The 14,290-nt window shown below is 38.6% G+C and overlaps 2 protein-coding genes across 3 annotated transcripts; one reads left to right on the top strand and one right to left on the bottom strand.

Annotated features, from left to right (window-relative positions):
* The first annotated feature begins 758 nt into the window (after window positions 1-758).
* On the top strand, window positions 759-7,096 carry LOC137786638 (ER lumen protein-retaining receptor 2-like). Its single transcript, XM_068578642.1, has 5 exons — window positions 759-1,013; window positions 2,569-2,669; window positions 2,767-2,925; window positions 3,043-3,295; window positions 5,748-7,096. The coding sequence occupies exons 1-5, from the start codon at window positions 923-925 to the stop codon at window positions 5,780-5,782; spliced, it is 639 nt and encodes a 212-aa protein (XP_068434743.1). The 5' UTR covers window positions 759-922; the 3' UTR covers window positions 5,783-7,096.
* Window positions 7,097-7,607: 511 nt separating this feature from the next.
* LOC137787006 (lipid droplet assembly factor 1-like) lies at window positions 7,608-9,963 on the bottom strand. 2 transcript variants are annotated; one of them, XM_068579186.1, is made up of 5 exons: window positions 9,840-9,963; window positions 9,543-9,659; window positions 9,252-9,420; window positions 9,012-9,151; window positions 7,608-8,506 (listed from the first exon to the last, which is right to left on the bottom strand). In XM_068579186.1, the coding sequence occupies exons 2-5, from the start codon at window positions 9,636-9,638 to the stop codon at window positions 8,450-8,452; spliced, it is 462 nt and encodes a 153-aa protein (XP_068435287.1). In that variant the 5' UTR covers window positions 9,639-9,659; window positions 9,840-9,963; the 3' UTR covers window positions 7,608-8,449. The 2 variants fall into 2 exon arrangements, with proteins under 2 accessions (XP_068435287.1, XP_068435288.1); XM_068579187.1 differs by having other exon boundaries at window positions 9,872-9,943.
* Window positions 9,964-14,290: the final 4,327 nt, after the last annotated feature.

Genomic DNA, 14,290 nt, shown 5'->3' with positions numbered 1-14,290 from the left:
TATACAGAATAAAAAATAGAAATATAAAATATAAAGCTGCAGCACAAAACAAAAGAGGCAGAGTCACCAGTCAGGTAAAAAAGAGCATTAAGAAATACTAAGACAGAACATTAATGATTGTCAGTTCACCCACATAAACTGTTACTTATTGCTTTGTACGACTTATATGACTTAGTTTGTAACTTATTTATTACAGGTAACAGAACACATATCCACTTTGATACAGATGATAACGGTGTATGAATTAGTATAAGTAGTAGTTCAACACTATTGAATAAACTGAAAACATTTTTTATTAATATTTTAAGTGAATTTTTAGTGGAATGTTCTCTAAAAACAGTCAGGACCAGAAAACCACTGTGATCGTGTTTACAGACACAAACTCCATCATAAGTCTCTCCAGTTGTTAAAGCAGACTAGCTGTGATCTGAAGCCTCAATCATCAGAAATAGGAGTCGTTAAACTGTAGAGATAAGAACATCTCATGTCTCTTAAAATATGTTTCCTCATGTCGTCTTTCCTCGCATGGTTTCTCTCTATGCATCCCAGGGGGAAGGGACTAAGACGCAAGGAAAAGACGCAAGTGAAGGAAACACGGATGCAATTAAGAGACTTGGGATGCACCCTTTGGGATCAAGACTTTGCTCCTTTTCCGTTCAGCATGTTGAAGGCGGATCTTCTCGTGCTGTCACTCAGCTTTAGGTCCAATCACAATCCCGCTGTGTGTTTTCTCACGCCCCCTTCCACGTCGACCTGCACTCGCCATATTTCCAAACCTGGTTAGCCCGCAGACCGGCTCGCTGCTAAATTAAGAGAAGCTTTCACAAAAAGACAACATTTAGTTGAAAACGGTCTACTTCAGGAGTAAAGGGGCATCTGCGTTCGCCGCACAGCTAGTCTCTGTTAATTTCATTCTGCAACAATGAACATCTTCAGACTGACAGGAGACCTCTCTCATCTGGCTGCTATCATCATCCTGCTACTCAAAATATGGAAAAGCAGGTCGTGTGCAGGTGAGCGAAAGCTACACTTTATATTACACATGTCTCATTATTATTTCCAGAACGTTGCTGATTAACTTAGTCTGTCTTTAATTTGATTAAAGGTCGTTTTACGTTTCCCACTCATTCATTGGAGTCTACGGCTATTAGCATTAGCAGTCAACTGCTAACTGCTGATAACAGACATGCATGTCTGTCTAGACTTATCACTTCTAGCAGCAAACTACGTGCTAGTTTTACTACACATGTGTATAAGTAAATATAGAAGTCAGCAAGCAATTATAGCTTAGCATTATCTAACTAATGTTAACTTTGTTGGGATTGCCAGTATGAGTTATCTAACGCTAACTATGGTCGCTAAACTAAGCTGCATGCTGCTTCATACATTTTTTTTAGGGGATATTCTTTGCTTCTCTCTCGGTGTTCGGTTTTTCTTTCTCCACACAGCTCCCATCCATTCACTCCTGCTCTGTTAGTCGGAGGTTTGACGCTCCATTAGTTTGGTCTGGCTTCTGACGTGGCGTTCTAGGAGGCGCTGCAGAGCCAGATGAGCTGCAGAAGTAGATGCTTTTTCTTTTGTCATGCTTAGTTATTTCTGTCTCCTATAATATGTATTAATGGAAACTGCTCCTTGATGCACACGCAGATGATGATCATTTTTGGTGTGCAGTCAAGAGGACACACTGGCGGATCCTACTTTGGTCATTTGAAGTGCAGTGATTGGCTCGCAAGGTTTAATTACCAAAAAGCTCTTTTCCAGGACTGACAAACATACAATATATTGCATTACATTTCATTGAGCTGACGCTTTTATCCAAAGTGACTTACAATAAGTGCATCTAACCAGGAGTACAAACTCAGAACAACAATAATCAAGAAAGTACATTTTCTTCAAACAATATGTAGTGTATAGTAGATAGAAATAGAGACATTACACAATGGAGAAACCGAATGGAAAGATATAGATCAGAAGAGATATTGATCAATGTCAAAGTGTTCCCGAGCACTGTTGGGACTATGAAACCTCCTGAAAAGAGGACCAACCTGTCACTTAGTATGGATCTGTATGCATTTTGAGCTTATTTATAAGGTAAGCAATGTCAAATTTTGTCATAGTAAAGGTCAGGGAAACATAAGTGAGGGATGTTTATTTCTGCCTGTAACCAAGAGCATGTTATATGAGGCTTGGTTTGGTCCTTGCTTTCGTATGACACCCTGCTATGTCTGGTGTACTGTGCAAGTACAGCAACACAAACCAATGGACTTCAGTGGCTGTTAGGCCCACCAATCTGTTAAATTTGTTTGTGCTATTTTACCAAGATGGCATTAGTTAAGTAAGATTACTCTAAATAAAGTACATATACATACATTTTCAATATGTATGCCTACAAAAACAAGCCCAAAAGGATGAGACTGCTGATTTTCTGGATCCATATTCATCATGTTTCCAGTAGATGTCACCGTTAAACAAGGAAACGTTTTTATGATTCATGTTTTATCCAAACTACTTGTGAAGTTGCTGATGGTTCAACATGAATGTTAACTCTGCTTGATATCTCTGTTCAAGGTATCTCTGGAAAGAGCCAAATCCTATTTGCTATAGTGTTCACCACACGCTACTTGGATCTGCTCACCTCCTTCATCTCCTTCTATAACACAACCATGAAGGTAAGACCCTGCTCACTTATCAGCTCTGACCAGCAGCCTTTCATACAAGTCCCTCGCCAGTACCTTCAATCACAGGCTGCTCTGCTTTGTTTACCAGGTGATCTACATCGGTTGTGCGTATGCCACAGTGTACCTGATCTACGCGAAGTTCAGGGCCACCTACGATGGCAACCACGACAGTTTCAGGGTGGAGTTCCTGGTTGTTCCTGTCGGGGGTCTTGCTGTTCTCATCAACCATGACTTTGCTCTCCTTGAGGTGGGTTGACCTCTCATATTGTTGTCGCACTGTGACATAAGAGCTGACCACAATGACCAAAGTTCTGTTGTAAACATCTTATCTTACTTTAGTATGAATGATATACATTTTCATCAGATCCTGTGGACGTTCTCCATCTACCTGGAGTCGGTGGCAATTCTGCCGCAGCTCTTCATGATCAGCAAGACCGGCGAGGCAGAGACGATCACCACCCACTATCTGTTCTGCCTGGGCCTGTATCGGGCTCTCTACCTTTTCAACTGGATCTGGCGTTTCTACTTCGAAGGCTTCTTCGATATGATCGCCATTGTGTCCGGTCTGGTCCAGACTGTCCTCTACTGTGACTTCTTCTACCTTTATGTCACCAAAGGTGGGTTTGTTGTTTGTACCATTCATTGGGGCATTATATAACTAAGGAAGTAAGAGAGTAATTATCAGACAATACATAGAGTACAAAATGATGAATAACTGTTTACTGTATAGGGACGTTTGTTATACACATGAAATACGGTGGTGTGACCAATTATTATTTTTCCTGATTTTGCGACTGTAAAAAGCTTTTAAAGTCTATCTTACCACAACACATAATGATGATGATAATAATAATAATAATACATGGTATTTGTGGAGCGCTTTAAAATATACTTAAAGGCACTTTTCATAGTAAAAACAGCAACAATAAAAACAATAACAATATAAACAAGTCAGATATATTGCATAACGGTAAGAAACAAAACAAAAACATGAAAATTTACAGTTTAAATAATTTAGTTTTAAGTGCAGAATGTCTGAGGTGCTGGGGGATAAAGTTCCAGAGGGAGTGACCAGTAATAGAGAAGGTCCGATGCTTGGCCAGAGTAGGAGAGGTTAGGAGGTTGGCGTTGTGAGCGGGGGCGTGTTGATGCAGGACTTCAGAAAGGTAATAAATTGTTTAGGGTTGTGAAGGGCTTTGTTTGTGATGAGGTGGAGATGTAGAGCTGGGTGTCGTCAGCATAGCAGTATAAATGGAGACCGTGGTGGCGTATGATGTTGCCAAGTAGAAAATAGAAGAGGAAGAGGAGGGGGCCGAGTACCAAATCTTGGGGGACACCTTGAGAAACTGAGCCTGTGTCAGACTTAAATTTATTGATACTAATAAACTGTTGGCAGTTTGAGAGGTGGGATGTGAACCAGGAGAGTGCTGTGCCAGTAATGTGGACAAGAGGACCTTGGGGTTGGCAGAACCGGAGTGAATGATGCCAGAGTAGTAGCAGGAACATGCACTACTGACAGCTGTATGTATTTCTTGTAAGCCAGGCTGTGTACTGTGAGGCTGGTTTTGTGGAGCGTTGTTCTGTGAATTTTCTGAAGCAAAGTACAGGGGTGAGTCTGGTAGCAGTGTGGGTGAAATGCCTATATGTCTGTTGAAAGAGTTATTGGATGATGTAATTATTTTTCTAGTCCTCACTGGAACAAATCCTTTCCTAGAGTACCTTCAATGGTGGAGCTCTACAGTCCTTACTCTCATCAAAAAAAAAAACGTCATTCAAAAGTTCAGCTGAAACTAATTTGTGGCTTTAGCGGTCTGAGTTTCCTGAATCAAGTTGCCTTTTTAGTAAAAGGTTTCCTTTTTGTATTACTGTTAGTTCACAGTAGCTACACAAGGAAACAGTCCCAGGAAACCCACAAAGGAGAATGTGTACGCACTTCATTTGGCAAACTCAGACTGATGTCGCCTCAAATTAGCATCGGTTGAATTTAAAATAATCAAATTATCTCCCAAAACCACGACTCGGGATTTTTCTTTCTCAATGTTTTTTTTTTTGGGCATTAGAAAGATGTTGTTTGTGAGTAAAGTCAAGATTTCTTCTTCACTAGTAATGCACTTTTCTATCGCACAGCAGTGCTTTCAAAACAGCAACTATTCACACTAGTTTGTTGAGAAAAACTTGGACATCCCAGTGTTGTCAGTTACTAGAGCCAAATGTTTCTCGGGGCAAAATTTAGATGAGGACCTTTTCAACTTCTTCATTGATTTGGTGGTTGTTTTGTGAAGCCTGTTCCCATCTCAGGAACCGTTTTAGGATTGCAGGAAACTTATTTTTATAATACATATTAAGCAACAGCACTGTAAATGTGGCAGTGTTAGTTTAAAAAATGCCTTTTTACTATCTCTCAGCCTGATAGAATTTGCCATTAAAACAACAATTACATAAATTCTAAAAATTATTAAAACAATTATAACAGGATAAAGCAAACAAGAGTCCAAATTCGGTTCTTTCTGGCTCCCATAAGGTCTTTGGGTTCTACTTTCTGATGGCCCAGGACCTTGAGAGAAAAACATTAGTTGAGTCTTTTAATATTAGTTTACTTGAAACATTTCCAATTTAAATTCTTTATCTTTTTTAAGGGAGTCCTGATGGCAGCATAAAAAGTTCACATAAAAAATATACAGACTTCAAATATGACATTTCACATAAAAGAGACAAGCAGTTTTAGTTGCCATTTGTTTAATGTTGTAAAGCGTCTTGTCTCCGTGTTATATATTCTATGTGAAAATTGTGTCTTTAGCACTTCGGTGTTTCGTAAAAAAAAGAAGTAATCTCTGTGGTTCTTTAGATGTGTGGGGTTATAAAAACAGGAATGTGCACAAGGGAATTCTTTTCTCTCTAATTCCGGGAAATATTTAGTTGAAAAGGGCTTTTGGTCTTTATAACCCTGGGGGCCACTTCTGAACACTAATCAATGAATACTCCTTATAAGAAGAAACCCTGGCACTACAAAATGTTGTGAATCGTCTACGGGAGAATGTCTTCTGACCGTCTGTCTTTCTATCTCTTCAGTGTTGAAAGGCAAGAAGCTGAGCCTGCCGGCATAAAACATGCAGAAGGAGATGGAGACTCCCAGCAGACTCAGGGGGGTGTGGAGATGACGTCATGTAATCTCGTGACCTACAACAAAAGATGCCTGAGACAGAGACAACTATCGGGGGGAAAAACACTAGTCTTCATGATGGATCTGGTAAATGCCAACAAAACACCAGAGCTGAACAAAAATCATAGCTGGTCAACCTTTGGATTTCTGCATTCAGCATCTTGCCTTAAACTTCTTTTCATTGCTGTTCAAAATAGGAGAAAAGGCTTTTTTTTCTTTCTTTCTTTTTTTTCTTTTTTTTACATCTGATGTTTATACGCTTTTTTTTAATGTAACAAATAGGGTTGACTCTAAAAAGTACCTTGTTTGACTTGGTAATGAAATGCACAAATGTACAGTCTTATTAAAGAGTGCGATAATGAGGTAACGTGTCCGAGTGCCTGATGAGGATTATGTCGACTTTCTCACAGTATTTCAATTTTTTTTTTTTTTCTGCATTTACTGTTCTACATGTACCTTCTCCTGAAATATTTAAAGATGCCAACAGCAGCAGTTACATGCCAAAACACATGCATTTTGTAAAAGCATCGCTTTCTAAAATTGCTCTAAACTTGCTCAAACTCTATAAATCTGAAACTTTTTGTAAACAAAGGTCATTAGCATATTTGTAGTTTCATCTCATGAAATTAATTCATTTAATGTCTGCAATCAATTAGACATTGATTGCAGACAAAATTTGGTATTTTCAAATGGTAGATATCTCATTTGGAATTAAACCTTTCAAATGTTTATTGATCTTGTTTACTCTGCTTTTCCTCAAAATATAATTCATCAATTGTTTGACAGCTTTAATGTAAAAAAAAAAGAATAAAAAATGCAATATCACATCTTTGATGTAGATCGAGCAAAAAAAAACCGGTGTTTCTGCTAGCGTCAACAAACTGCAACAACTTCAAACGGTGACTTGTTGTTTATCTCAAGGTTGAAATCTCACTGAAGTCAAGAGTAAAGCAATAAGGAATCTTTAAAAAATGATATTTTGCATTAACAATGCTTCAACACTTATACTGGTTGTGACATTTCAAGCGTGGACTGTATGTCCAACTAAACCGATTTGATATGGTGCTGGTCTAAACTCGCGGAGTGGTGTTCATTGGGTGCATTTCTATTAAATTTAAAGGCCTCTTGATAACTTTTTTTTTTTCTTATTCAAATTAGTCATTCCTAAAGAATTGTTTCAACTTTCTATGTCTTTTTGTAGTTGTTTTTTTTGTTGCATGATATCACCTCCATTAAAGATTTTATGAGAATCACCCTCCATTGCTGTTTGATTATTGAAATCATGTAAGATTAGAAGTACGCCTTTTTTATTTTGTAATGCACATTAGGTGTTGACCACTAGTAGTGCGATTGACAGTGATAGAGAAAGTGTTGAGATTCTTTACCTGAATTAAAGTATAAATACCACACTATAGGGCGCTCTGTTGAAAGTAGAAGTCTTGTGTCTTCTGTAAAAGTATGAAACTGTAATCAGGCAAATGTACCTAAAGTAATGGAAGTAAAGGTACTCAAAAGTATACTTATAGTTCCAATGAAGATTATTGCAACCAAAATGCATATTAAGGATTGACTCCTTTTCTAAAACCATCTCAGGTTTCTTCTAATAAAGATCTTATGAGGGAAAAAGTATAGTTTCAATTATTGTGTGCCATCCAACAAAATTGCATTTTATATTGCCAATGATGCAGAGTTTCTGGTTTCTTCATCTCTTTTTGGATAAAAGACAAGTACAGATGTGAATCCTAAGGAACATTTATTCAAGGCCACATTACAAACATACAACATTGTGCTCTCAGAGGAAACCGCCAACATAAACATGTAACAGATCTTTTTAGGCTCCTCTTTAAAATTTCTTGGTTCACCAGTCAATTTGTATGCTTTTCTTTATGCCGAACCACTTTTTTCCAAGAAAGCTAAAAGTGAACACAAGATATGACGTGGTGTCCCTATGAAGATAATTTGAGCTTTACAGATCATTTAGTCAACAACATCATGGGTGCAAGTTGACTTAGATTTCTTTGGTTAGTTTCTCTGTAGTGCATTTATTTAGCATAATAAGCATGGTCATCCGATATCAGCAGAGATGAGCTTAATCAACACGCACAAGCCTTTTCAGACTGAACACCATAATATGGAAAATGGAATAGCACATGGCTTAATCACACTGTTCAGCCATGAGTCATATTTTCTCTTTAACTCAATTACTTAAAATGAGATGCCATTTCAAGATAACTCCATAGTGCATGTATAGGTCATGTAGTACAAATTAGATTTACATAAATCTTCTGCATTTGACTTATAAGGCAGTTATAAGTCAAGATGAAAGATGAGTTATTTAATGCTTTGGCAAAAAGAGAGCATTATCTCTATACAACTAAACATACATTATATAAATAAAGTTACAATATTTAGGCTTTCGACATACAGAAAGAATCAGGAAGCATTTGTGCTTGGAATATTAGCTGGACGTGGTACATTCAAGGGTCTGAATCCCACCTGCACAGCTTCAGTAGTTACTGTTGCTTGACACTCAGCGAATTTCAGCTTTTCCTGAAGAAGGTTGACAATTCGAGAGAGAAGAAGCATCAAGCCACTGCATTTCCTTCAGTTTTTAACTTTCACATTCACTCTTCGTGGATTCTTCTTGATCCTCCAGGACTTTACCTCCCTGGCAGAAATAAAAAAAGACAACAGAGAATAAAATAAAAACAAAGCAGAAACAATTTCACAGATAATAATACTGAAATTTCAGCGTCTTTGATTTGCACTCCCTTTTATCTATTTCTTTTTTAATTGTATTTTAGCCTAATTTATACTTTGTTCTGATGTTTATACTCTTTTTTTCTCTTCCGACCTGTGTCGTTTTAGACTTCTTTATCTTCAACACATTTTTTTTCTCTTCCTCTCTTTTTGCAAAAACTCATTATGTAAAGCACCTTAAGATGCCTGTGTGTATAAATACATTTGCCTTGCATATGAAAGTGTGTACAATATATTCTCCTTTAAGAATAGAAAACGACTAACATCCATTGACTTGATTTCACCACTGACTTTTCAGTTTGGACTATATCTTGAAGGCTGAACTCACCTCGAAGAATACACAGTGTGGTTAAAAACAGGGATACAATAAAATCATGCGACGTAAAATAAAATATTTTCAAATTACACATTACGTTTGTCAGAGAATAGCGGCTGAAGATGTTGACGCCCGTGACATACAGGCCATTAGAGATGAATGCAACCATGAGAGAGAAGAAGGCGATGCCGGGGAGCACACACATCAGAGTCACCCCTGCTACAAACAACAGGAACACTGACAGACACACAGAGAAACGACACAGTTTTGGTTCATAAAACGTACATTTTAGAATGTAGAGAAGGCAGAACTGTGTTTTCGACATGATTACACTAACCTTCAAAGAAAACAAAACCCACAGCCGACATAACGATGGTCACAAGAGCAAAAGAGAGGAACAGTCCCACGGGCAGTGCAGCCATGGCGCTGAACATCACTCCTGACAGAGCTAAGACGGGGTGGCTGCTCAGGTACTGACCGACTCTCGTGTCCAGCAGCCATGCTACCTGTGGAAGAGAGAAAGACAGGAAGCAGCGGCCACCTTCACAGAACACATTACCCTCTCATTTGCTGATGGAAAAGCAAACATGCACACAGAAATAAATACAGATTTTTGGTCTCTTGTCACCTTGGGGTCGTCAAAGAAGCGGCTCAACAGGTCGTTCCATCTTCCCTGCAACTTCTGGAACTCTGTCACGCTGTTGTTGCTGCCGTTGTGCTGCATCCTCAACCTCTTCTGACCAGACTGCAGGACGAGAGGAACACATGAGTCAGGTTAGATGGAGGCTCCAGGATTCAAGTGAGCCACAGTGACTGGATCAGAAGACACGCCTTTATTTAGCTAACAGCTTGAAGCTTCTGTTTCACAACCAACCAGATTTAAGAAGATTTCTGAAAACATATGACAAAGTTAAAAAGTTCAAACCTGAACAATGAAGTAGACCTGGTTTCACTCACAGCTCAGAACATATGAAACTGTGTCCTGCAGTTGCCTCAGTAGCTCCTTTTAAAAAGATTACAGCTCTACTTCTTCTTCCTTCTCCTCCTCCTCCTTCTTCTCCTCCTCCTTCCCCTCCTCTTCCTCCTCCTTCTTCTTCTAACCATTCCAGGTAGAGAGACTCTAAATGGCTTCTAGGTATTGTTGCTGCCATCTGCTGTTCACCAAACATATTTCAGCACAAGATTCGGGGATTTACTTTTTAAGAGTTGCTTCAGGGTTATTCTATATATCATATTCATGTGACATATTTTCTAAATAATTGGGATAAGATTCATTTAAAATTCATAAAATGCATAATACAATGTATCTTAAAGTTAAACTAAATATCAAAATATATTAGAAAAGAGGTAGGACAATATATTTAGCAGAAAAATTGAAGACATTAACAGCCAAAATAAGCAGTTAATCGTAAATAAATAAATGTGTGTTTCTATTTATTTTATGCTTGTGGAATTATTTCGGTGGAAATAACATTGAAATTGATGTCGATAACCGGTTTTCTAATTGTTACCATGAGCTACCAAAAGATTTCTGACCTAAGATTATTCATCATCACAATTATTTTACTCCCTCCAGCAGCTTCTGGGTTCTGAAGACGAGTCCAACGACACATGTTGCCCATTGGGCCTTCGTCTGCAGACCTCGGCTCTGCAGTTCACGCTCGCTGCTGGATGCTGGATGTGAGCCTATAAAAGTAAAACTCTAGACTTTTCAGAGCAAAGTGTGACCGTGGTCCGTGAGAAACCTGCCACTTAGGTGTGTGTCCCACCTGAAGATAACAGCTTTTGCCCATAAGACTTACTCGTAACTTATACAACTAATAATCACAAATTTAATCCACTCTCTACCTTATAACCGCAGCAGTTGAGCCAAAGCACGCTACTAATATGTCGATTTACTAGACTAAAGTTGGCTAGTATTTCACAGCTTGTGATTTAATAGTTGAACTTACCTTGTTGAGCATTTGATCCTCTATGTTTACTATTATTACTCCATCTGAAACACTTGCTAGATTTATTCTGTTCTTACTATACAAAGGCAGTTTCACCAGCTGGACACTCACATATCTTCTCTTCCTTCTCTGTCATATTACTCATTATCATTAAAGCACAACTTACACTAATTATGATAGATGTCATGGCCGGCCTTCTCTGCTTCTGCCTAATTGCACCATAAACCACCAATCATCTTTATTGGACAGATGATGAATTGTCAATTAATTTGTTTCTCTCTTATTGTCTCTCAAGAGGCCAACATTGTGGCCGACGTTAGCGAAGGATTGAGGAATCAATTAAGAATGATTTCCTTAACGTCTGTATGAAATAAGGAGCCATCCAGTGCACACGGAAATACAATCACGAGTATTTCTCCAGAGTTTCAAAGTTTACTTCCCAGATGTCAGACGGAAACTGCACCTTCAAAATAAATACCACACTTTCTTCTCTCCTGCTCCGTGCCGCTATTAGATCGTAGCAGCCGGGTTTCTCTGTGAGGCTGATCAGAATGTTAAATGGCTGAACTTCACCACCACTGGTGATTACTTCCTCAATCATAGATATGAGTTGTCATGGCCACCCACAAATTAAGTTTATCCCGTAGCTTTTTGCATAGCATTAAATATACGTGGGCACATAATTGCGAGGGAAATGGCAGTGTGGTCTGTTATGAACTATACACCAAAGAGCGACACCCCAAGGACCGCTGCTGACACCTAACTGTTCGCAGACCCTTTATAGCTGCCGGCCATACTAATTAATCATTCTCTTTTTATATTGAGGGGAAGGCAATGATTTGGTGAGAGAGACTGCATTTACATCTCTAGACTGCTAAACACAATGAACTCAGTGAACCTGGGCTTGTGAGATTGTGTATGTGTGTGTGTGTGTGTGTGTGTGTGTGTGTGTGTGTGTGTGTGTGTGTGTGTGCGTTCTGTGCATTTGTGCACACAAAACAAGAAACTCCCACTAGTTCTTTTATGTAGTTTTTCACTCCATGCTTTTATTCTAATACTTTTACTCATCAGATTACAGCTATTCTCCCCACTTGTCTTGCTTGTGCAGTTGATAAAAGCCTGGTTTCTACTTTTACCAACTATTACAATTATTTGCTTAGCCACACATTCGTCACTTGATAACATGACCTGGATGTTAAACAGTAGACAGTTTTTGCTGAAAGGTTTCATCTTCTGTCACAGTTGGATAGAGCAACCAGCCGGTGGCCAAACAATCAATAGTGGTACAGATGTCTACGCAACTCCTCATCGTTGGTTTCATAAAACCTTGATCACACAGAGCGTGTTTCACTCGCTTTCTGAAATAGTTTCTAATGAGAGTGAAATGCTTTGAGCATGCTTTTGTGTTGTGGGGCGTGTCGGGTGTTGCTGCTCAAAGCGCCTTGTGTTGCCTCGAGTGAATGCCTCGCGTTAACAGATGTTTAACTCGGAGTGTAAAAATGACCAAAAGTCATGAGCGCTTTTCCTCACTGTGGTGACTTTTGTTGGATACTCAGAACTGTGTGAGTCAACCAACCATAGATATCGTGACGTGAACAGAAAACTGGAGGCCTGGAGGCAAATTGATGCTTTACTTTAAACTCAGGGATTTTTTTTTTATTGATTTATGGGACAGTGTGTAAGATTTAGGGGGATTTATTGGCAGAAATTGTAGTACAATGTTTTCATTCGCAGCAAATAAGACTTGTTGTGTTTCCGTTACCTGAGAATTAGAAATTTCTATCTACATAAGAAACGAGTCCTCTTGACTGGAGTCGTGTTTCCAAGAATGAACAAACCAAACCAAAAAAATTAAAAGACTGTGTTTTAGTGCTTTTCCTTCAGTATATAACAAACAGTTTTCTAGTTCGTCCACAACTAAAGCAAATTAAATCATGGCATAAACAATTAATGAAAAAGACAGTTCAAACAATGTTATACTTACATGTGAACTGGGCTGAACTCCATATTATAGATCAACTTCTGAACTAATGAATGTCAAGCAGTTTGTACTGCAAATCATGCAAAAAATATATAAAGATATTACTTATTTTAAGCTGTAACAGCACATACCCATGTATAGCTCAACTATATATACTATAATAATGTCTGTTTTTTTTTTTGCAATGAACATCACATTAAAATTACATTTTAGCCTTATGAGTCATGCAATTGCAGCTTAATAAACATTTAAATATGCCACGTACAATAGTTTAAGATTGTTTTCCTGCTTAACACAATAAGACAGGTGACACTAATGGAGAGTTGTATTGCTCCTGAGACAAATGACAAAGCAGCACGCTCCTCCACTAGATGGAAACTGAATGCTTTTATGTGTCCCACATACCTGTGGTGCAGAGATATATCGTAGTGTATGAAAACAGATTGATTTTGCGATATGTCCACTGGCACGTGCAGAGAGTTGCGCAACATGTTGCAGCCAGGATGTGATTGATGGCCTGTCAGTAAATTCCAATTTGCATTCTCTGATTGTAAAAACTAATCACTGAGAGAGGAGGGGCGTGAAGTAATCTCCTGTGGTTCCATGCTAACTGATGCATGTCTACCTATCGGTTCCTGTCCTCTGGCTGGTGAGAGCCAGAGGCTCAAAGAGAGCTCCCTACAGGGTGTTTAAGGGAGCGGCGGAGGACGGGGCGCTCGTAAACCTCTCAAAAGCTCACCAACAGCAGCAGCAGCCTCACTGCACACATGGAGTACACACAGGAGGATACACATTGTTAACAATAAGAATACTGAGAGAAAGCTAGCATCATATGAGAAAATGACTATTATACTGTGTGTATATTAAGTAAGCTTGAGCGAGCTAATTAAGCAACGGGTCAACGGCTCGCCTGGAGGTCCAGGTCACAAAATCCACCTTCCAGCACTATTTCACAAGGTGTATACCTTGTTTGATTAAGTACAAGTACAATTAAGGAGGGTAAACATGTTTTTAGTTACGTTAGTCTCTGCTGATTGCCAGGCAAGTGGTTCTATTCAAGCTATAGTCCAAAATATAGCTAAGCTAAAGCTTAATATTTGCCTTATATACCTGAGTGACGTCAATCTGTTCGTCTACAACTGAATTGCTGCGTTTCCCTAAAAAGTCTGACTATTCCTTGAAGCAATAATTGCACCCATAGATTTACAAACAATCCTGTTTTACAAGTCATATGTTGCTTTGATCAGCACATTGTACATCTCTTTTGATTAAGGCAAACATCAAGCTTTTTTATGTATCACCCACTTCATTATGGGCAATGATTGAATTTGTGATATTTAATCAACGTGTTTCCCCACATTCAATTATAATGAATCAACACCACCGCTGCAGTCTATCAGAAAACAAACCTTTAATAACAAAGTAGTGTGGAATTTCTCAAAA

This window comes from Clinocottus analis, unplaced genomic scaffold (assembly GCF_023055335.1).
Source record: "Clinocottus analis isolate CAN_PGR_092001 unplaced genomic scaffold, fCliAna1.0.p SCAF_16, whole genome shotgun sequence".
In the NCBI taxonomy this organism is placed as follows: domain Eukaryota; kingdom Metazoa; phylum Chordata; class Actinopteri; order Perciformes; family Cottidae; genus Clinocottus; species Clinocottus analis.
Note: the sequence above shows the minus strand (reverse complement) of the source record. Positions and strands in the feature narration are given on the sequence as shown.